The 25,126-nt window shown below is 45.4% G+C and overlaps 1 protein-coding gene across 2 annotated transcripts in view; it reads right to left on the minus strand.

Moving 5' to 3' along the window:
- trub1 (TruB pseudouridine (psi) synthase family member 1) overlaps positions 1–25,126 on the minus strand; it is a 69,932-nt gene that overhangs the window by 34,259 nt on the left and 10,547 nt on the right. The window contains exon 3 of one of the 2 annotated variants that reach the window (XM_038822123.1): positions 24,615–24,670. The exons of the other annotated variant lie outside the window; for it this stretch is intronic. Coding sequence (XP_038678051.1) covers positions 24,615–24,670 — 56 coding nt within the window. The remainder of the gene's footprint in view (positions 1–24,614; positions 24,671–25,126) is intronic. 2 annotated transcript variants of the gene reach the window in all.

Consider the following 25,126-nt stretch of genomic DNA (forward strand, 5'->3'; position numbering starts at 1 on the left):
TTATAGCTAACAGCCTCTAAGTCCCAGAGCCAAGGCAGTGTAGAAAACCATATGAAGGAAGTTTAAGCATCTTTGCTCGACCAGGAAAAGACGTTTCCCCAGATTTAATAACCACCCCTGCATTGCGTGGTAACTATAAACTGGTGTAACCTGTAGATTTGGGGAACTTGTTTGGGGAAACAGGGTAGTTTTAAGGAGTTCAGGGATCGGATCATAGATATATTTTGCAATAAAGGGTGCATTCTACATAAACGGTACATGTGCAGTAATTCATATATCTTAATTGTCCTGGAGTAGAGTAGTCCTGTTTGCACGTATTTGTCTCCTCTTTACTTTTACAAATAGTCTTTCACAATTGTTACACAACGACTACGGTATTTATTCTGAGTGGAGTTTCACTCGTCCCTTCACACCAAAATAAAACAAAACTATACACCCCTACTAACTGGTGTGCCAGTTGGGATACCGTCACAGGTATCATCAGTGTGCTTCGTGGCACTGCATTATTGCATTAATCCCTGCGGCTGTGGCAGAATAAAAGAATGTGCAGCCCTCCGAGTCATTGATCACAATCCAAGCAGAGAAAAGGTGGTGGGTGCATGTGTTGGAAAGCAGACGGTTAAGGAAGAAGAGAGAACAGGCATAAAGTAAGAATTTGCAAATTTAATTAAAAGGCACTGCGTTTCAATATTCATTTCATGTACTATCATTTCCAGTTTAGGTGCTATATTGTGTAATATCTTAATTTTCGTAATTGCTGGTGTTCAGTTGAGTGCAGACAGCAGGGGAAAGAGAAATAACAGATTGCCTTACTTATAAGCGGAGCAACTGAAATGTTCTCCAACTGTACAGTTTACAAGTTTCAAAATTATGTTGCCTTCGTATATGAACCAGTCAAAATCTTGAAACTATTTTTGACATTTTGGTCCTCTCTTGATTTATTCAATTACTTTCAGAAATAACATTTGCAACACAAAAAGATCACAGGGCCTGGCTCTAAGAAAAACATGCAATGGCCTTGGTTCAACCCTGTACAGGGTAACGCAAATGAGGTGCCAGATTTAAATCTAGGTCCCAGAGGAAACGACAAAGGGTGGGATTTTCCATCAGCCGACACCAAAATCGGTAAGGCTGTTGGGCGGAGAATCAGCCCTGACGCCGAAAATGTAGCCAGCGTCAGGTTCATGCCAAATCGCAATTCTCTGGGGCCTTGACAACGGCGCCAATGCGTTCCTCTCCACAAGTACAGTAGCCGTTTGCTTAACATTAGCTGGCTTGACCCTGTATTCTCTGGGCCTCCGCGATCCTCCACAGGGGAGATTCCTGATGGTAAGGTTCATTTGGGCTCTTAGAAATCAGAAACAGCGCCGTGGCTGTTGAGGGAGAGAGAGGCTGTAAGAAAAGTATCTCATATTGCTATGGAATGCACGGAACGGAACACCATTGTCACGTCCTGGAGTGGAGTTCTAGTGTACGGCTGCAGCTAGTCAGCCTTGCGAGTGGCAATCCCGAACCCGGGAATCCAATCCTGTTTTTCATTGGAATCTATCGTGTTCCACATGGCGCCGGTGCTAGCCCCTCAACGGTCGGTGAATTGGTCCAGGTGCGGCGCCAGTTTTGCTGCTGTAGAAGTCCACTAATCCTGTCCTGGCGTCAACACTTGTCTCAGGAACGTTCTTTATCAGCCAGCCAGTCTGCCTCTCAGGAGATTTTCAAATTGAGCTCCTTCAAAACAGAATGAGACTGTTTAAAGGGTATCCTCAACCCTGCTCAGCAGAAATTAGCTGTGATGAGCCTGGAGGCCAACAAGCCTTTGGTCAGCAAGTATATTATAAGATTTTGATTAGAAAACCTGAACAAGAATTCATTTTTATTACTGAGAGGTGACTTGAAGGAAGAAGTTAATGAACAAAAAAGTGTAGATATAATTTTTTACCCAACATAAAAAGCCAACAGTTGATATGTCAAAGATGTAAAAGGCTTTTACTGCTCAGCTAGTTCAGCATATCTCATTTCCGCAGGTCACTGATTCTTTCCTAACCCAGGGCAGAAATCAAGGCCCAATTTCCCTGGAAGAATTAATACAGTAACACATGATTGCTACAATAAATATTCACTATTACGCAAAACAGATCAACTATGTTGGATGCAGAGGGAGAATGGGAGCAAAGGTACTCTTTAATAATCAATAAATGCAAATTTCCATTTATAGATACAAAAGTAGCTGTCTAGGCATTTAAAAAAAGCAATATTCTAGCAACCCAGCAGTTACAAAATCGCAGATGTATTTTATTTAAAAAAAAATAATTTTAAAAGATTTTCACAAAATATCAAAAACAGAAAATATCAACAAGAGAACAGTACTAACAACAAAAAAGAAAAAAACACAATAACCCCCAAAACCAAACCCCCCCACCCCCAGTAACTACAAAAAGAAGAAATAGATTAGCACCCGGCATATTCAATAAACACATGTACACATTTCTCCCCTCCACCGAAACAATCCCCCCCCATCCCCCTCCGCCCCCCCCATCATCCCCTCCCCCTCCCCCCCTCTCCCCTCCCCCCCCCTCTCCCCTCCCCCCCTCTCCCCTCCCCCCCTCTCCCTTCCCCCCCTCTCCCTTCCCCCCCCTCCCCCCCCTCTCCCCTCCCCCCCCTCTCCCTTCCCCCCTCTCCCCTCCCCCCCTCTCCCCTCCCCCCCTCTCCCCTCCCCTCCCCATCCCATCCCCCTCCCCATCCCATCCCCCTCCCTCCCCTTCCCCTTCCCCACTCCTCCCCCCCTTCCCCTGAGTTGTTGCTGCTGCCGGCCTATTTTCCTACCATTCTGCCAGGAAGTCAAGGAAAGGCTGCCACCGCCTAAAAAACCCCTGTACTGATTCCCTCAGGGCAAATTTTACCCTCTCCAATTTGATGAACCCCGCCATATCATTGACCCAGGCCTCCACGCTTGGAGGCCTCGCATCCTGCCACTGAACCAAAATCCTCCGCCAGGCTACTAGGGACACAAAGGCCAGAACACCAGCCTCTTTCACCTCCTGCATTCCCGGCTCCACTGCAACCCCAAAAATTGCGAGTCCCCAGCCTGGCTTGACCCTGGATCCTACCACCCTCGACACCGTCCTTGCTACCCCCATCCAAAATCCCCCAGCGCTGGGCATGCCCAGAACATATGGGCATGGTTCGCTGGGCTCCCCGAGCATCTAGCATACCTGTCTTCGCCCCCGAAAAACCTCCTCATCCTTGTCCCAGTCATGTGGGCCCTGTGCAGCACCTTGAACTGTATGAGGCTAAGCCTCGCACAGGAAGAGGAGGAAATCACTCGTTCCAGGACATCCGCCTACGTCCCCTCCTCAATCTCCTCACCCAGCTCCTCCTCCCATTTACCCTTCAGCTCCTCCACCGAGGCCTCATCCACCTCCTGCATGACGTGGTACACGTCCGAAATCCTCCCCCTCCAACCCACACCCCCGAGAGCACCCTGTCCCGTACCCCACGTGGGGGCAACAGAGGGAACCCCTCCACCTGCTGCCTGGCAAACGCCCTACCCTGCATGTTCCCCGGGGGTAGCCCAAACTTCCCCTCTAACTCACCCAGGGTCGCAAACCTCCCATCTACAAACATGTCCCTCAACCTCCTAATACCTACCCTGTGCCAGCTAAGAAACCCGCCATCAATGCTCCCTGGAACAAACCGGTGGTTCCCCCGTATCGGGGACTCCGTCGAGCCCCCCACCTCCCCCCTATGCCGTCTCCATTGCCCCCAGATTTTGAGGGTAGCTGCCACCACCGAGCTCGTGGTATACCTCGTTGGAGGGAGCGGCAACGGCACCGTTACCAGCGCCTCCAGGCTCGTGTCCACACAGGACGCCATCTCCATCCTCTTCCATGCTGCCCCTTCCCCGCCCATTACCCACTTACGCACCATCACTGCGATGGCAGCCCAATAGTACCCACAGAGGTTGGGCAGCGCCAGCCCCCCCATCCCTGCCCCGCTCCAAAAACACCCTTCTCACCCTCGGAGTCCCATGCACCCGTACAAATCCCGTAATACTCCTGTTGACCATCCTAAAAAAGGCCTTCGGGATAAGGATGGGGAGGCACTGGAACAGGAACAAGAACCTCAGGAGCACCGTCACCTTAACGGACTGCACCCTCCCCGCCAGCGGCAACATCTCCCATCTTTTAAACTCCTCCTCCATTTGCTCCACCAGCCTTGTGAAGTTAAGTTTGTGGAGGGCCCCCCAGCTCCTAGCCACCTGGTCTCCCAGGTTACTAAAGCTCCTCCATGCCCTTTTCAGTGGGAGCCTACCAATCCCCTCCTCCTGATTCCCCGGGTGCACGACGAACAGCTCACTCTTACTCAGGTTGAGCCTGTACCCTGAAAAGCCCTCAAATTCCCTAAGAATCTTCATCACCTCCGGCATTCCCCCCACTGGGTCCGCCACATATAGCAACAAGTCATCTGCGTAAAGTGACACTCGGTGCTCCTCCCCACCCCGCACCAGACCCCTCCAATTCCCCGACTCCTTCAAAGCCATGGCCAGGGGCTCAATTGCCAACGCAAAGAGCAAGGGGGACAGGGACAGCCCTGTCTCGTCCCCCGGTACAACCGAAAGTACTCCAATCTCCTCCTGTTCGTGGCTACGCTCGCCATCGGGGCCTCATACAACAGCATCACCCAACTGACAAACACCTTCCCAAACCCAAACCTTTCCAGCACCTCCCACAAGTACCCCCACTCAACCCTATCAAAGGCCTTCTCCGCGTCTAATGCCACCACTATTTCCGCCTCCCCTTCTACCGCCGGCATCATTATAACATTCAGAAGCCTACGTATATTGGTGTTCAGCTGCCTACCCTTCACAAACCCCATCTGGTCCTCATGAATGACCCCCGGCACACAGTCCTCTATCCTTGTGGCCAAGATCTTCGCCAACAGCTTGGCATCCACATTTAACAGCAAAATCGGCCTATACGATCCACACTGCAGGGGGTCCTTGTCCTGTTTAAGGATCAAGGAAATCAGCGCCCGTGACATAGTCAGGGGCAAAGCCCCCCCCTCCCTTGCCTCGTTAAAGGTCCTAACCAACAGGGGGCCCAGCAGGTCTGCGTACATTTTATAAAATCCGACCGGAAACCCATCCGGCCCCAGCGCCTTCCCCGACCGCATGCTGCCTATCCCAGCAACCAGCTCCTCCAGCTCAATCGGCGCCCCCAGCCCCTCCACCTGCCCCTCCTCCACCGTCGGAAATCTCAGCCTGTCCAGAAAGCGCCCCATTCCACCCCCCCCCCCCCCCCCTCCTCCACGGGGGGTTCAGACCGGTACAATTCCCCATAAAAGTCCCTGAAGACCCCATTAATGTCCACCCCCCTTCGCACCACATTCCCTCGCCTATCCTTAACTCCACCGCTTACGGAGATGATGCGCCAGCATCCTACTCACCTTCTCCCCATATTCGTACACCACTCCCTGTGCCTTCCTCCACTGAGCTTCCGCCTTTCTGGTGGTCAGTAAGTCAAACTTGGCCTGAAGATTACGCCGCTCCCCCAGCAATCCCTCCTCCGGAGCCTCCGCGTATCTCCTGTCCACCCTCACCATCTCCCCCACCAACCTCTCCCTCTCTCTTTGCTCTCCCCTCTCCCTATGGGCTCAGATGGAAATCAACTCCCCTCTAATCACCACCTTCAATGCCTCCCAAACCGTCCCCACCCGGAACTCCCCATTATCATTGGCTTCTAAGTGCCTCTTGATACACACCCGAACCCGCCCGCCCACCTCCTCATCCGCCAGCAGCCCCACCTCCAGGCGCTGGTCCCTCTCCTCCCCCAGTTCAAAGTCCACCCAGTGCGGGGCATGATCCGAAATGACTATGGCCGAATACTCGGCATCCTCCACCCTCAAAATCAGCCCCCTGCTCAGAACAAAAAAAAAATCAATCCGGGAATAGGCTTTATGCACGGGGGAGAAAAATGAATACTCCCTGGCCCTCGGCCTCGCGAACCTCCAGGAATCCACCCCTCCCATCTGGTCCATAAACCCCCTCAACACCTTAGCCACCCCGGGCCACCTGCCCGTCCTGGACATGGATCGATCCAATGGGGGATCCAGCACTGTATTAAAATCCCCCCCTCAATATCAGGCCCCCCGTCTACAGATCCGGAATGCGGCCCAACATGCGCCGCATAAAACCCGCATCGTCCCAGTTCGGGGCATAGACATTCACCAGCACCGCCTGCTCCCCCTGCAGCCAAAGGTGGTGGCTGACAGTGGAGGGAGGTCACCATCACATACCTCCCTCCACTGTCAGCCACCACCTTTGACACCTCAAACGACACCCTTTTTCCCACCAGGATCGCCACCCCCCCCTCCCAGCCGCGTTACTCCCTCCATAGCACTCCTGTGAGCCAGCTAACTTCTGCTGACCCCGGCGATTCCCGCCACACCGCCGACCCCTCCCAACGTGGGGTGGCTTCTCCTCCCCCATGCCCATCAGCAGACCCTCCTCTTCCCCCTCCCGCTGGGAAAAAAGCCCACGCTTCACAGCTCCGACCCCATCCACCCTCAGCGCGGGAAACAAAAGAAAAGCCCGCGCTTTCTCCCTGCCCGACCCCGCCTCCTCTCGGGTAGCTCCCCTTGTCGGCCCCCACCACCAGCTCCCCACACTCCAAGTCTACCCCCCGACTCGAGCCCATCCACCAAACCCACGCAAAAAGACAACGCCCCACCTGCCCTAGAAACAACACACAACTAGCATAAAACAGAGAACCCCCCCCCCCCAACCAAAAGTTAACACAGTTACATACAAACCCCCGCCCCCGACCCTCAGTTAGAGTCCAACTTCTCGGCCTGCACAAAGGCCCACGCCTCCTCCGGGGACTCAAAGTAAAAATGCCGGTCCTTGTAGGTGACCCACAGACGCGCCGGCTGTAACATGCCAAACTTCACTCTTTCTGTGGAGCACCGCCTTCGTCCGGTTGTACCCGGCCCTCCGCTTAGCCACCCGCGCACTCCAGTCCTGGTAGATCCGCACTACCGTGTACTCCCACTTGCTACTCCGCTCCTTCTTGGCCCACCTAAGCACGCACTCTCGGTCAACGAACCGGTGGAACCGCACCAGCACCGCCCGTGACGGCTTTTGGCTTGGGCCTCCTGGCCAGTATTCTGTGGGCTCCCTCCATCTCCAGGTGCCCCTGGAAGGACCCAGCTCCCATCAGCGAGTTCAGCAAGACGACCACATAGGCCCCCAGGTCTGACCCCTCCAGGCCCTCCGTGAGGCACAGGATCCGCAAATTTTTCCGCCTCAACCGGTTCTCCATCTCCTCGAACCGCTCCCGCCACTTCTTATGGAGAGCCTCATGCATCTCCACCTTTACTGCGAGGGCCGAGGCCTCATCCTCTCTTTCGGAGGTTTGTTGTCGGAGCTCCCGGATTGCCATCCCCTGGGCTGTCTGCGTCGCCAGCAGCTTGTCCGTAGTAGCCTTCAGCGAGTCTAACAGCTCCACTTTGAGCTCCTGAAAGCAGCGCTGGAGAGTCTCCTGCTACTCCTGCGCCCACTGCCTCCATTCCTCGAGGCCTCTGCCGGCCACCATCTTGTTTTTCTTCCCCCGCTTTTTCCTAGGCGCTGCCACCGCTATTTTGCTGGCCCCACTCCTGGTCCAGACCATAGAACACTGGGGATCTGCTGCTGACACCTTCCCACGTCGGGAACCGTCGATCAAGTACCGCTGGGGGCCCTAAAAAGAGCCCAAAAGTCCGTTCCTGGCGGGAGCTGCCGAACGTGTGGCTTAGCTCCGCATAGCCGCAACCGGAAGTGCAGATGCATTTTATGTTCAACCCCTGATTAGATGCAGACTAGTATCACAGCTGTATTTTATGTTCAACCCCTGATTAGATGCAGACTAAGATTTAGACATTATGAAATGGATTCTGAATTTTTGGCAAACCAAGAATAGCAGTAACTAAAATAAAAACAAAAAATGTTGGAAAAGCTCAGCAGGTCTGGCAGCATTGGTGGAGAGACACACTTCGAGCCGCATGTCTCTTCTTCAGAGTTCTGAAGAATCCGGACTGCGCATGTGTGAGGGTCAGAGGTTCACCGGGACTTGAAACTGAAGATGAAGTTTAGTTGGATATTGCAGAAATATACAAGTTAAAAATAACGCATGCATACTTCCCAGCACACTTGGGTGTACTTCATGGCACAACAATTGGGAACCACTGCAGTAGCGCACGAGTTCCACCCAATGGCATCAGTGGATGAATGTGTCATCCAATTAGCCAAAAAGCACCGTCTTCACAAAATTAGATGCTAACGACAGCTTTTCACAGTTGGTTTTGGACAAAGAATCCAGACTGCTAGCTACTTTTATCACCCCATTTGGTCGTTATTGGTTTAACAGATTAACCGGTCAGAATTGTTTCTGCGGCTGAGATATTCCAAAAGGACAATGGCCCATAATGTCTGGATGGCCCATAATGTCTGGATTCCCCAGCGTCGCATTTAAGGGGTAGCCCTATGATGCTCTGGGTATCCCACTCAGAAGTTCCCATTGTCAATTGTCCAAAAGTACCAACTTCCTCTGGACAGTTGCACTGGGCTGGGAAAAATTCGACAGAAGAGATTTAAATCTCTTAACTTTGGGTAGTTCTGCCAGATTTACCCTGATGGTTACTCTGAAAAAGAGTTAGAAGAAGGGGTAAAAAAAGTTTTTAACTCCAGAATAACCAGAGAGAAGTTCTCCGATTATGTCATGGGATTAAGGTTTAAAATTGAAACCAATTACAAATCTTTGGTTACTCTTCTTAGTCTAAAGGAAATTGCAAAAATGCCATCTAGAGTTCAATGTTTCCAACTGAGACTTGAGGGATATGATTCAGTTGCCGAGTGCATTCAAGAGAAGAACCAGACGACAGCAGGAGCATCATCAAGAACACCTGTGAAAGGAGTCAAACTGAAAAGATTTAAATTTTACTGGGGAAGTGGCAACATAAACTTTGCTCCCATTAAACACTTACCAGCTACAGACAAGGTTGCAAAAGATTAAGCAAGCACAACAGCAGACGATGAATGTGCCCAAATGTATGAACAGATGGCCAGCTTGTACTCCGAACAAACCCAGTACTTTGCCAATACCTAGAACAGAGAAAATATCTACGATCGTTGATGATTTCATGGTTGTAACAACAGACGAGTCATCCATAAAACACTTTCGACTTGAAAATATCCAGAATATCCATGACGGATACGAGGGAATAGTGAAATGCTGAACAAGGGCCCAGCAGTCAGTCTGGTGGCCAGGCATTAGTCATTCCATTAAAGTGTGCCACAGCACATCCGTTGGGAACCGCTGCAGTAGAGCATGTGATCCACCCAATGGCACGTCCTCTGGGCTCAAAACGTTAACTCTGGTTTCTCTCTCCACAGATGCTGCCAGACCTGCTGAATTTTTCCAGAATTTTGTGCTTTTATTTCAGATTACCTGCACCCACAGTATTTTACAATAACTAGTCAGGTTGGTTGATGAAACGGATTAAAACTCAAAATAGAGTGTAAGTTATGATTTACTATAATGAGGATTCATCTGGACCTAACAGATCTCTGACCAGACTTATGCAGAGCAAGTGCAACTCAGATGGCAAGCACCGATGGGAAACTGGTAAGCAGCAGACTGAACAACTAAATTTTGGCTTTAGAATTCAACTTAAATTGACAAACTTTCGGAGTCCAACTTATCAACCAATTCACTCATTCTTAGTTCATCTAGCTACTGCGCAGATCCCCTTCACCTAAAATTACTCCCTAAAAAGTACTGTTCGAACTGAATTTATTAAAAGTCAAAACTAAGAAATTAAAGTCAGATGACACCACGCTTCACCTTCTCTGCATATGGCAGCAACTCCTCCACAATTGCACAATACAACGAAAACTAGTCATCTGCAACCCACACAGCAGGCAACCACAGAACATATCCACAAGCACAAAGTGCAGACCAGCTGGAGAACAACAGCATCCAAATATATATGTTTTTACAATATAAACGTATGATCTCAAGAACATCTTATTGCGTATTTTAGCCAATAAATTGCTTTTGAAGTTGGAGGCATTTATCATTCAAGGAAACTTAACAGCCAATTTGCTCACAAAATTCGGAAACCAGCAAATCACGTCCTGAATGAACACGTGCTTGATTCAAAGACGGTATAGCCAGGGAGCACAGGGAAAATCCCACCCTTGTGCAAGCAATGAGGCATGCTATGCAGGGACTGATGGCATGGGTTAAAATAATTTAACTGAATTTTAACCATTATATTTAAATGTCCATTCAGTCATACACCATTTACTGACAGAGCAGCATTTAGTCAATAACAGCATTGTTATTGAATGTAGCAATGTTTACATTCAACATGTGTTTTACAGTATTGCAGATTCTCACCATTTAAGATTAGTCATTTAAGACTCGGTCCTGAGACATTCAAGACAAGCGGCCCTGACCTATACAAGAAATCTAGGTACGACCCCCACAAAGCCACCAGGGACGCCAAGAGACAATACCAGACTAAGCTAGAGTCACAGATGAACGACACAGACCCTCGTTGGTTCTGGCAAAGTTTAAACAAAATAATGGGCTACAAAGCAAAGCAGAGTAGAATCTCCAACAACAGCACACCCCTCCCCATTAACCTCAATGCATTCTATGCTTGTTTCAAGCAGAAATCCAACAAACCGCTGGTGGCTGCTTCAGCAGCCTCGGACACACCCATATCCACTGTCACAGCCTCCAAAATCAGATCAGCCTTCCTGAAAGTGAACTCTCGGAAAACAACAGGTCCTGACAGTCCCTGGTAGTGCACTCAAATCCTGTATGGACCAACTGGTGGCTGTGCTCGCGGGCATCTTCAACCTCTCCCTACTCTGTTCCGAGGTTCTCACCTGTTTCAAGAAGATCACCATCATACCGGTTGCCAAAGAATAATCAGACAACATGCCTCAATGATTACCGTCCTGTGGCTTTGACATCTATCATTATGAAGTGCTTCGAGAGGTTGGTCATGAGACACATCAACCCCATGCTCCCAGAATGCCTTGATCCACTGCAATTCGCATCCTGCCACAACTAGTCCACCGCAGACGCCATCTCACTGGCCCTACAATAATTCCTGGAGCATCTCGACAACAAGAACTCCTAGGTCAGACGCCTATTCATTGACTACAGCTCCGCCTTCAACACCTTAATCCCAGCCAAGATCATATCAAAACTCTAAACCTAGGACTTGTGCCCTCCCTCTGTAACTGGACCCTCAACTTCCTGACACAGAGACTACAGTCAGTAAGGGTAAACAACAACACCCCCTCCACAATAGTCCTCAATACCGGGACCCACAAGGCTACATACTTAGCCCCCCTGCTATATTCCCTATACACACACACACACACACACGACTGTGTGGTAAAACGTAGCTCCAATTCTATCTACAAGTTAGCTGATGACACAACCGTAGTGGATCTGATATCAAATAACGATGAGTCAGAGCACAGGAGAGAGATAGAGAACCTAGTGCGTGGTGTAACGACAACAAACTCTCCCTCAACGTCAGCAAAACTAAGGAGCTGGACATTAACTTCAGGAAGTGAAGTATCGTACACTTCTGTCTGCATCAATGTTGCCGAGATGGAGATGGTTGGCAGCTTCAAATTCCTAGGTGTGCACATCACTAACAACCTGTCCTGGTCCACCCAAGTTGACGCTACGAACAAGAAAGCACAACAGCACCATACTTTCTCAGGAAACTAAGGAAATTTGGCATGCCCACATTGACTCTTACCAATTTTTACAGATGCACCAAAGAAAGCATCCTATCTGGCTGCATCACAGCTGGCAGCTGCGTGGCCCAAGACAGTAAGAAACTACAGAGGGTTGTGAACACAGCCCAGTCCATCACACGTGCCTGCCTCCCATCCATTGACTCTGTCTATGCATCCTGCTGCCTTGGGAAAGTGGGCAGCATAATCAAAGACCCCTCCCACCCGTGTTATTCTCTCTTCCAGCCACTTCCATTGAACAGGAGATACAAAAGTCTGAGAACACGCAACAGGATCAAAATCAGCTTCTTCCCCGCTGTTATCATACGCCTGAGTGACCCTCTTATGGACTGAATGGATCTCTCCACGCATCTTCTCTACTGAGTAGCACTACACTTCGTATGCTTCACCCGATGTCTATGTATTTACATTGAGTAATTATTGGTATGTCCTATGTTTTTCATGTATGGAACGATCTGCCTACTGTACCTTGTTACACATAATAATAAACCAGCAAGCTGAATCAACTGCTGTTCTATGAAATAATTATTTAAGAGCAATCTACTACTAATGTAATAATAACCTTTTATTGTCACAAGTATGAAGTTACTGTGAAAAGCCCCTAGTCGCCACATTCCGGCCTGTTTGGTTAAGCTGGTACATGAATTGAACCTGTGCTGCTGGCCTTGTTCTGATCACAAACCAGATGTCTAGCCCACTGAGCTAATGTTTCCAAAGATATCCTATTTTCAAAAGAAATTCACAGTGAGCAAACTTTATACACAACTGAAAATGATGTGGGTATGAAGTGTGGGATCAAATGGGGCGGCACAGTTGTTTGCATTGCTGCCTCACAGCGCCTGGGATTCAATACTGAGTGACTGTGTGGAGTTCGCATGTTCTCCCAGTGTCTGCATGGGTTTCCTCCGGGTTCTACGGTTTCCTCCCACAGTCCAAAGATGCAGGTTATGTGTTAAATTGTCCCTTGGTGTCCAAAAGGTAAGGTAGGGATGTGCAGATTATGTGTGGTTGTGGGAATAGGACGGGGAGTGGGCCTAGGTCGGGTGCTCTTGGGAGGATCGGTGCAGACTCAATGGGCCTCCTTCTGCGCTGTAAGGATTCTATGCATCTACGAAGACTGGTGTTAATGCAAATTTCCTGAGCTTGAAATATCTTTCCTCTCCATTTAACTGCAGCAAAGCCTGTTGCCAACAGCAAGTATCCAGGTTGAGCACAAATACTAAATTTCACACTGAGAAAAATTCCAAAATATACATATGAAGAAATGCACATCCAAATATGGAGCATGGAGATGCACCAACTAGGAAGCTGGTGAGACTACATCATAAGGATTAAGTGCAAGGTTCAATGACCTAAATAAAACTCCAACGCTAATTTTGATACGCGAGGCTAAATTAAGTATTATATCTGTTTGAAAACTACAGGTGGGGAACACAAACAGATTCAAATGCATAGAAAATGGCAGCTACCCAAGGATACTGCTTTGATATTGTATTTTTTCCCCAATTTCAGCTCCTTGTGATTTCTATTTTGAAATTTAATAGAATCTGGAACTCCAACCATCAGGTGACTAAAAATGAATCTTTTCCAGACAGTCAAGGTTTTAAAAAAATACACTCATCTTTTATTTGATGTTCAGCAGCCTGACAAAAAAGCTGGCATCAAACAATTTTGAAAAACAAAATTTGTGACTTTGTAGTGTATTCACAAACATTTTAATAGATAAAAATGACACACGTGTACACACCCATATGAATGGTATTGAATATTGTGCACCAAGCAACTCCACTTCTGCCCTTATGCTGCAGGGAAGATCTTTACAAAGTAGCTGAAGATGGCTGGCCCCAAGCATTCCGTTTCAATTTATAGCTGACATAGCAGCTGGAAAAATATCAGAAATCCAACAGAATAAATTATTCAAAACGTGCCCAATTGAATAAATTATTCAAAATGTTGGCCTAAATATGAAAACAGAACTAGCACTAAAAATTCAGAATGTGGGAAGTGGAGGGAAATCCTCAGGGCCAAGGTTCTGAAATTTACTCCTCATCTGATGGTCATATTCCTATTTATTTTGGTTAACTTACATCATAAAGAGAGCTAAATTAAAGTCTCTCTTCTCCAATATGCTGTTGCACAACCTACTAGCATTTTGGAAAAGAAAGCATATATAGAAATCAAAATTCAAACAAACAGTGATGGAGATGATGTGGTCAGAGCTATATTTTGCTTTCAAAAGCAAAAGCAAAAGGCAGTCTTCCTCTCTTTGCGCCTCCCAAGTCCGAGATCACTGTGGCACATTATAGTGGCTCTATCTGATTATTTCTAGCTCAGCACACACCAGGAATCAAATTCCATTTGTACTAACTGCATTTACTACTGAGGCAGGGAAGCCCATTAATGTTATTTTTTCCATTGCTTTCTTCAACAGGACACTCCCTATATTGCAGTCTTTTATCATGGTCCAGTGGTTAATGCTGAGACAACAATCAGATTGATTTATGGACAGGCAGGGCCACCAGCAAATATTAATAATGGTTTGATACATTTGTCCTCTAACCCCCTCTACAGACAAGGGTTCAATTTGAAATGGAGTATGGAAAGACATTGACTATATCAGCACAAAGCCAAGATACAGTAGCTGGCAGCTGAATAAATGTTGGCCTTTATGTCTCAAGTTTTGACCTCACAGCAAAGCTCTGCAGCAGCTCTTTCTTTCAGAAACATCGAAAAATTAACCCTTTAAGTGTAGAACTTCTATAATGCATCACAAAAACCCCAACAGCTATGCTATACATTTTGAAGATTAATTCCTCAGAGGTGTACAGATTTCCTAACACTGTGCCACCTTGACACATGCTGTAATCTGAAAATTTCAGCAAAATAAATCACTAGAGTATAGGCACTGCATATATTTCCATACAGGATACACTGCGCACCACCAACCCATCCTAATTCTTGCAATACTGATGGCAATTTCATTTTTTTTTTTAAAAACTGTTCTCAAACCTTTCAATGGTGAAGGTCAGGCTTCTCTCAACCAGAGATTCAAAGCTCTCCCTCTCCCCCATCCAGGGAGCTGCCCTATCAAATCACCACACTCCTTCCAGTATGGGAAATTAAATTTCCCATGCTGCAGAGTGTAGTAGGAGACAGTGGTAGTGGAACAGGGGACAATTGCTGCAGACAGTGAAATGATATGTATCTATTAATCCAGTGGATGAGTACTCTACAAGAAGGAATGCTCCATGCAGTCTTCCTTTATCAGTTATGATTGCATTACAACAAAAGGAAACATAAGATTAGACAATGTTTTATGCGCTGCATTTTCTGGTCGATTCAGCGCAGTGAATAGGAGGCAGTCATAGCCTATATGAATCACTAGCACCTGGTTCAATGGTGGAAAGATATTTCCTCAGGGAAGTTTGTCTTTTTCTGCCTCACAGCAAGTACAGCTGAAAAGGGGAAGGTTATGAGAGGAATATTTTCAGTAATGGCAGGGGGATGGGAACCGATGCAGGAAGTTGGAAGGTAGTAAAACAGGGATAGAAGCAAAAGGAAGGGGAAAAGTGCAAGGCAGAGAAGACATAGTCAAAAATCAAAAAGGGCGACAGTACAAGGTACAGTGACTGAGGGGAGCTCAGTGAATAGGCCCAGTAATACTAAAAGGAATAAAACTGGAGATGTTAAGATTCAAAACAGAGGTAAAAAAAACCAACATAAGTGTACTTTACCTGAATGCTCGTAGTATTCGGAATAAAGTAAATGAGTTGATGGCACAAATCATCGTAAATGACTATGATTTAGTGGCCATTACTGAAACATGGTTAAAGGATGGTCACGACTGGGAATTAAATATCCGAGGGTATCAAACTATTCGGAAGGACAGAGTGGATGGTAAGGGAGGTGGTGTTGCTCTGTTATTTAAGGATGACATCCGGGCAATAGTAAGGGATGACAACCTTATGGAGGATAAGGTTGAATCCATTTGGGTGGAAACCAGGAATAGTAAGGCGAAAAAGTCACTGATAGGAGTAGTCTATCGGCCACCAAATAGTAACGTTATGGTGGGGCAGGCAATAAACAAATAAATAACGGATGCATGTAGAAATGGTACAGCAGTTATCATGGGGGATTTTAATCTACATGTCGATTGGTTTAACCAGGTTGGTCAAGGCAACCTTGAGGAGGAGTTTATAGAATGTATCCGTGATAGTTTCCTAGAACAGTATGTAATGGAACCTACGAGGGAACAAGCGGTCCTAGATCTTGTCTTGTGTAATGAGACAGGATTGATTCATGATCTCATAGTTAGGGATCCTCTCGGAAGGAGCGATCACAATATGGTGGAATTTAAAATACAGATGGCGGGTGAGAAAGTAAAATCAAATACTGGTGTTTTGTGTTTAAACAAAGGAGATTACAATGGGATGAGAGAAGAACTAGCTAAGGTAGACTGGGAGCAAAGACTTTATGGTGGAACAGTTGAGGAACAGTGGAGAACCTTCCAAGCGATTTTTCACAGTGCTCAGCAAAGGTTTATACCAACAAAAAGGAAGGACGGTAGAAAGAGGGAAAATCGACCGTGGATATCTAAGGAAATAAGGGAGAGTATCAAATTGAAGGAAAAAGCATATAAAGTGGCAAAGATTGCTGGGAGACTAGAGGACTGGGAAATCTTTAGGGGGCAACAGAAAGCTACTAAAAAAAGCTATAAAGAAGAGCAAGATAGAGTATGAGAGTAAACTTGCTCAGAATATAAAAACAGACAGTAAAAGTTTTTACAAATATATAAAACAAAAAAGAGTGGCTAAGGTAAATATTGGTCCTTTAGAGGATGAGAAGGGAGTTTTAATAATGGGAAATGAGGAAATGGCTTAGGAACTGAACAGGTTTTTTGGATCGGTCTTCACAGTGGAAGACACAAATAACATGCCAGCGACTGATAGAAATGAGGCTATGACAGGTGAGGACCTTGAGAGGATTGTTATCACTAAGGAGGTAGTGATGGACAAGCTAATGGGGCTAAAGGTAGACAAGTCTCCTGGCCCTGATGGAATGCATCCCAGAGTGCTAAAAGAGATGGCTAGGGAAATTGCAGATGCACTAGTGATAATTTACCAAAATTCACTAGACTCTGGGGTGGTCCCGGTGGATTGGAAATTAGCAAACGTGACACCACTGTTTAAAAAAGGAGGTAGGCAGAAAGCAGGAAATTATAGGCCAGTGAGCTTAACTTCGGTAGTAGGGAAGATGCTGGAATCTATCATCAAGAAGAAATAGCAAGGCATCTGGATAGAAATTGTCCCATTGGGCAGATGCAGCACGGGTTCATAAAGGGCAGGTCATGCCTAACTAATTTAGTGGAATTTTTTGAGGACATTACCAGTGCAGTAGATAACGGGGAGCCAATGGATGTGGTATATCTGGATTTCCAGAAAGCCTTTGACAAGGTGCCACACAAAAGGTTGCTGCATAAGATAAAGATGCATGGCATTAAGGGTAAAGTAGTAGCATGGATAGAGGATTGGTTAATTAATAGAAAGAAAAGAGTGGGGATTAATGGGTGTTTCTCTGGTTGGCAATCAGTAGCTAGTGGTGTCCCTCAGGGATCCGTGTTGGGCCCACAATTGTTCACAATTTACATAGATGATTTGGAGTTGGGGACCAAGGGCAATGTGTCCAAGTTTGCAGATGACACTAAGATGAGTGGTAAAGCGAAAAGTGCAGAGGATACTGGAAGTCTGCAGAGGGATTTGGATAGGTTAAGTGAATGGGCTAGGGTCTGGTAGATGGAATACAATGTTGACAAATGTGAGGTTATCCATTTTGGTAGGAATAACAGCAAACGGGATTATTATTTAAACTATAAAATATTAAAGCATGCCGCTGTGCAGAGAGACCTGGGTGTGCTAGTGCATGGGTCACAGAAAGTTGGTTTACAGGTGCAACAGGAGATTAAGAAGGCAAATTGAATTTTGTCCTTCATTGCTAGAGGGATGGAGTTTAAGACTAGGGAGGTTATGTTGCAATTGTATAAGGTGTTAGTGAGACCACACCTGGAGTATTGTGTTTAGTTTTGGTCTCCTTACTTGAGAAAGGACATACTGGCACTGGAGGGTGTGCAGAGGAGATTCACGAGGTTAATCCCAGAGTTGAGGGGGTTGGATTATGAGGAGAGGTTGAGTAGACTGGGACTGTACTCGTTGGAATTTAGAAGGATGAGGGGGGATCTTATAGAAACATTTAAAATTATGAAGGGAATAGATAGGATAGATGCGGGCAGGTTGTTTCCACTGGCGGGTGAAAGCAGAACTAGGGGACATAGCCTCAAAATAAGGGGAAGTAGATTTAGGACTGAGTTTAGGAGGAACTTCTTCACCCAAAGGGTTGTGAATCTATGGAATTCCTTGCCCAGTGAAGCAGTTGAGGCTCCTTCATTACATATTTTAAGGTAAAGATAGATAGTTTTTTGAAGAATAATGGGATTAAGGGTTATGGTGTTTGGGCCGGAAAGTGGAGCTGAGTCCACAAAAGATCAGCCATGATCTCATTGAACGGCGGAGCAGGCTCGAGGGGCCAGATGGCCTACTCCTGCTCCTCGTTCTTATGTAAAGTATCCTACTACTTGAAACTACAGACAAGACAATCACCCCTACCTATGACCATGACACCAATTTTCCATATAAGGTACAGGAATCCCATGCTTTTTATATTTATTAACAAAACTACTATCTGCACCATGTATCCACAGGTCCATGCAGGAAGTGTAGTGCTACGATCCCAGATGATGCTATAACTGGACAGGGTGGAACCCTGGCTCAAAAGACTGTAACTTATATACTTTTTAAATGAAATGTAGAGGAAGAGTGTTACAAGACCACTAATTAGTTTTAACAAGACAAAAATATTTGTTGAAGATGAAAAGGCTGATTATTATGCAATATTCCATTACACTCCCCTGACCGTAAAAATCACACATAGATAACATCTTATGCTACAATAGTTTAATTGACAAAGTCCCTTTTAAGTACACAAGAGGACTGTGGTAAGACGCATTCCTCTCTGAACCCAAGTGAATGCCTGAGAATTTCTCCTCAACCATGCCCCCCCCTTTCCCCCCCCAGATGATTCTTATACTGTGATCAACCTTGTCTCACTGAATTCCAGCTTCCATGCGAGTGATTTTTATTTACACTTTCATAAGTCGTACTTCCAAATCTTCTTGTAAATTATGCTTTCATCAAAGTTTCACTTTCAAGGTTTTATACCTCTCCCTTTAGGTTTCCTTTGTCTTAAGAGGTTTTTAGGCAAACTCCAAGTTCCAGACACAGACTTCCACAATGATTTCAAATATTGTCTCCCAAACTGTAGTCATTTCTCACAAACCTTCATACCACTGTAGATATCTTTCTAGGTATCTTTCGGGCCTCTCAAGAGCCAATGCTTTTTCAACTCTGAGACTTTACTGCATCTGTTCTGGTTTCCAGTTTCCTCTGTCTCATTACCTCCAGATTTCTTGGAAACTTCTCTTCACTTCTCTAGTTTCCTTATCTAAGTGGACGTTAGATTCGTAAATTACCCCAGATTCCACAAAAAGGACACGGCTGAAGCCAACGGAGGGAGAAATTAGATGGCAACAGTTTGTAAATAGAGAAACATAAGAAAAAGCCTTTTTTGCACTGCATAATAAATGAAAACAAACGGCAATCCACATAACTTTGAAAATACCAATAAAAAGATTTTTTTTTCAAAACTATACCGTATTTCTAATGTTTACCAACACAAATATAAATCCCTTAAAACGAGTTATATTTAGAACTGCCAAGTTGTGGGTGTGAGGTGGAGTGAGGTGACAAGCAGCATGGTAGAACCCACAATGCTCAACCAAATCACACAACTTATGAAGTGCCTGTACTGGCAAGGACTGTTGCGCTAGTCAAAAGCTGAGCTCAAAGAAAAGTATACTTTCGTAGTATGGAGTTTGCAAAATTAAAATAAAGACACTAAAGGATAAGCTTTTCAGTGGCAATGGTCATACTGCAACGGATCATTGCAAAATCACTGCAAATTAATCTTGAGTGGTTGTATCACATAGAATCATAGAGGAATCTCAGAATACTACAGTGCAGAATGTGGTCATTTGCCCATTGAGTCTGCACCAAATCCCTGAAAGAGCGCTGACCTAGGCTCAATCCCCCATCCTAGCCTCGTAAACACATCTAACCGTTGGACACTAAATTTACCATGGCCTAACCTGCACATCTTTGGACATATCGAGACTAACTTGATTGGGTCAGCACCAAAGGAATTCTACCCAAAGCTTTGGGAAGAATTAGGTCACTGCAGCCTCACTGTTAAAAATGAACTGCTTTCTGACAGACAATTTTGCGGTGACATAAGCTGTCAGCAATTCTGTCGATATACAAAAGATAGCGTGTGACACATAGCTAGGTAGTGTAGTGGGCTAGATTATACTTCGATCTCTGGAGGCTGGATTTAAATTAATTCGAGGCTGAAGAGGAGGTGAAAATCTCAACCTCTAAGTTGTCATAATGGATACAAGGGGCATGGATGGGTTTTGAAGTCTCAGCGTACTGCCTAACCAGCAAGGGTTGGCCAGAAGGTGGGTATCAACATTATAAAGGCAGTTTAACTCCACTGCCATCAAAATGGCTATTGCAAGAGAATAAATTATTCTTGCAGAACACTAGAAAGGAAAAGCTATGGATATGGATATGGTTATTGAATTTTCTGCTTTGTTGGGAATTTAGCTCTTGCACGGTGTCACAGGAAAAATATCCGAATTTAACATTAAAACTACTAAACCATCCAGTATTAAGATTAACACTTTAAAACTGAATTTTAAAAAATGCTTTTTTCACTATTTTCTTTTTCCATTTTCACAATTTTCAGTTCTATTTGATTAAACATTCCCATTATTCCAATACCTCTGTACATGGCCTCATCCCAGAGTGGAGACACTATAAATTCTCCATCACAACTGGTTGAAAAACCTGCCTCTAAACCAGAGACATCACGCCTTATGCATTATTAAAAAGGATTGACTTCTGTTATGAAAATGATTTATGTTTCAATGGATGTCAAGCACTTTACCGGTATGAGACAATTCATTGATGGCCCAGGACAGCAGGTACAGTCGTAATTGATGTTGTTTTGCTGGCAGCACTCCAGTGATTAACATCATGGTGCACTGGCATTAATGCCTAGCTAACAGTGTATCCACTCTAATGGCCTTGGCAGCTAACCAGCATGCAAGCCATTTTCTGCTTTGTACAAAATACAGCAGGAGACATTACTTTTTTTGTCGACATCAAAATAAAGAGTTCTGACTTGTTTTGATGACTGTATCAAAGAAATATTCAGAAACTGGCCATTTGCCCTAGGCATTTTAAAAATTATACTGCTCAGTGTGTTGTATCTATGTAACATTGTAATGGCGCAGAATGCAAATATACATACTTGGCACAGATTTAATTTATACTTTGCTACCAGAACCTAGCGTGTCTACCCACCTTTGTACCTCCCAGTTGCCAGCCCAATCCTTTACTCTTTTTTGTTTAATTCTGTGGTGTTTCTCTGCACTTGCTGCCTCTATCCTCTGCTGTTTACCATACTCGTCGCCTGTTTCACCAGGTTGGCATCTTATTTTTAAGATATGCCTAGTGCTATTCTTCGATACTCCTTATTGAACTAGATTTTGTCCCCTGGCTTGATTGTAATAGTAGAGTGCAGAACCTGCTGGGCATGAGGTTATAGATTGTGCTGGAATACAAATCATTTGCTGATGGCCCATAGCGCCTTATGGATGCCCAATTTTGAGCCTTCAGATCTGTTCTGAATCTACGCATTGATCAACATAATTAAGTATATCCTCAGTGTGAAAACAGGAGATGAAGTCCCAAGTTATAGTCACTTTTACCAATACCACTGTTGACAGATAGATAGGCAAGGATGAAGTCAAGGAGGTTTGCCCCTCATATTGATTCTCACCACATGTTCTAGGCCTAGTCTGACAGCGGTGTCCTCTGTGATTAAGCCATCTTCGTCAGCAGTAGTGCTATTGAGTGGCTTGCAAAGATGGTTCCTACCCAGTGTACATTCTATCACCTAACCATTCTCAGTGCTTCTTCCAAATGGTGTTCAACATGGAAGGATACAGATTGATCAGCTGAAAGAGGCAGTAGGTTTCCTTGCTCGTGTTTGACAGGATGCCACAAGGCTTCAAGGGTCATTACTCCACCACCTTTGGTGGGTCTGTTCTGTCAGTCGGACAGTCAGGAATGAGTCTAGAATACTTTCTGGTAGCTTCACTGTCATCATTACTGGCACCAGCTTTATTTAGTTAAATAAATCCAAATTCCCAGTGCTCAGGTGAGATTTTAACTCAGGACCCTGGATTACTAATCGAGTAATCTAATCACTATGCAACCATATCCATGCCACTTTTGGATTTTGCTAACTATGCACATAGTCTATTTGGTACAGTGGGATAATGGGGAGAGGCAAAGACGTGAAAAAGGGGGCGTGTAGGAAATGCCTGAGACTGACAGAGAAGTAAAGCAAAAACACCACAAGCTGAGGCAGGGTTTGATGGGGTTGAGGGAGAATAGAGCTTAATTTGAGTCTGCTTGGTGATTAGGGTGACAATGGACAAAGGAAAGAATTGGGAGATGAATGAGGGACGGTTGGGAGCAACCGGCTGTTACCTTGGATGAATTCTGAATCAGACAATGGCAAAAGATTAGAGGATGTGGGGGCGGCAGGTGAGAGTAGATGAACACAAGGCACAGAATTATTGGATGTGGTGAGGGGCACTGAACATAATGAACTCAAAGTGCCATGGAGAGATGCTGACAAGGTAGCATAGAGAGAAGAAGCAGATATTCCAACGAGGCAATGGTTGGAACGACATTAAGGCAATCTGGCCACATGTATGATTTGGCTTAAAAGTCATCTTGCAGCCCCCACTCCAAAAGCAATTCTCTCACCAAGCGTTAGCATTCCAACACCCCCCTCCCCAACACAGTACCTAGCACCCTACTGAATCCTTCCCAAGGCTAGACACCACTGTTCAAATTTGGCTTGCATCACTGATTGCTTCTTTCCGAAATCAAAACACCATCGAGAAGGAGAAAATCACAAGACAAGGAAAACAAGGATATGAGAGATGGACAGTGGCGCAGTGGTTAGCACTGCTGCCTCACGGTGATGAGGTCCCAGGTTCAGTCCCGGCTCTGGGTCACTGTCCGTGTGGAGTTTGCACATTCTTCTTGTGTTTGCATGGATTTCTCCCCCCACAACCCAAAGATGTGCAGGATAGGTAGATTAGCCACACTAAATTGCCTCTTAATTGGAAAAAATGATTTGGGTACTCTAAATTCTTTTTTTGAAGTAATGCCAAAGGAGACGCACAATTAATACAGTTAACATCTTTCATCTGTCCCACTGATGCATTACTTGAAGATGGTGGAACTTTGAGTCAGAGAAAGGAAATGTGGTTCTTTTTCAAAATATATTTGTGATTTAACTCGCTCACCCTTTTTGTACTTTCACTGGCAAATTATTCTGACTGTTTATTAAGTTTGAATTGAATAAATCCTTGCTAATTTCTTCGCAATTTTCAGCACTTTTCATTTCTACCTTACCGGAGATCTGATTTGCTGCTGTTTGATTTGAATAATTCAACCACAATTGATAGAAAACTGTTCTAAACTAACAGGAACTGTGGGATAGATGAAAGATATTAACTGTATTATGTGGGATAGATGAAAGATGTTAACTGTATTAATGTGGGATAGATGAAAGATGTTAACTGTATTAATTGTGGGTCTCCTTTGGCATTACTTCAAAAAAAGAATTTAGAGTACCCAATTCATTTTTTCCGATTAAGGGACAATTTAGCGAGACCAATCCACCTACCCTGCACATCTTTGAGGTGGGGGCGAAACCCACACAAACACGGGGAGAATGTACAAACTCCACACGGACAATGACCCAGAGCCAGGATGGAACCTGGGACCTCGGCACCGTGAGGTAGCAGTGCTAACCACTGCGCCACTGTGCTGCCCTCCTTTGGCATTCCTAATTGTCCATCTCTCATATCCTTGTTTTCCTTGTCTTGTGATTTTCTCCTTCTCAATAGTGTTTTGATATAGGAAAGAAGCAATCAGTGATGCAAGCCAAATTTTTACTGAAACATACAGGATACTGCGTGGCCTGGATAGAGTGGACGTGGAGAGAATGTTTCCACTTGTGGGAAAAACCAGAAGCAGAGTATACAATCTCAAATAAAAGGGACGATCGTTTAAAACAGAGATGAAGAGGAATTTCTTCAGCCAGAGGTGGGGAATCTGTGGAACTCTTTGCCGCAGAAGGTTGGGGAGGCCAAATCACCGAGTGTCTTTAAAACAGAGAAAGTAAGGTTTTTGGATCAATAAGGGGATTAGAGTTATGGGGAGAAGGCAGGAGAATAGGGATGAGAAAAATATCAGCCATGATTGAATGGAGGAGCAGACTCAATGAGCCGAGTGGCCTAATTCTGCTCCTAGCTCTTATGGTCTTATGTTTTAATCAAAATGTCAAAATTTAATTGTGTCTTATTTTAGTCTTTCATATTATGTGGGCGTCACTGGCAAGGCCAGAATTTGTTGCCCATCTCCAATTGCACTTGAGACGGTGGTGATTAGCCGCCTTCTTGAACTGCTGCAATCCATGTAGTTATGCCCACAGTACTGTTAGAATCATTTCCTTATTAAACAATCACACTTACCTTGGAGCAGGACAACATTCCGCTGAGCATTTTGGTCCCTTTGCCAATGCCAACCACTGAGTCAAATAAAGGAAAACAGTAATTATTTTAAAATGTGGAGATAAAAGGAATTGCAGCAAATCAGCAATAAAAACAGGAAAGATTGGGTGTGCGGTGCAGCACGTTAATCAAGAGACAGGTCTCAGGGTTATAGTGCATAAATAAATCTATGAGGCCATCAGTACAGGGCTCAGCTGCTGTTCACAGAATGATGAAGTACAATCAAAAGAGGTTGTATTATCACTGCATAACTCATTGTCAGGCATCAGCTGGACTACTCTGCGAATAATCAAAGAAAATATATTATTGCTCTAATGCTCATAACAAGATAAGAAACATAGGGCCCGATTCGCCCCCAAAATTTCGAAGTTCATTCGTGGTGGGTTTTTCACGGAGTTTCGAGCCGGCGGGTTCCTCACCGCTATTCAATGGTACTTAGTTATTTTGGGGGGCCCTCGGGAGTTTCTCACTTG

Source organism: Scyliorhinus canicula, chromosome 16 (genome assembly GCF_902713615.1).
Source record: "Scyliorhinus canicula chromosome 16, sScyCan1.1, whole genome shotgun sequence".
Taxonomy (NCBI): domain Eukaryota; kingdom Metazoa; phylum Chordata; class Chondrichthyes; order Carcharhiniformes; family Scyliorhinidae; genus Scyliorhinus; species Scyliorhinus canicula.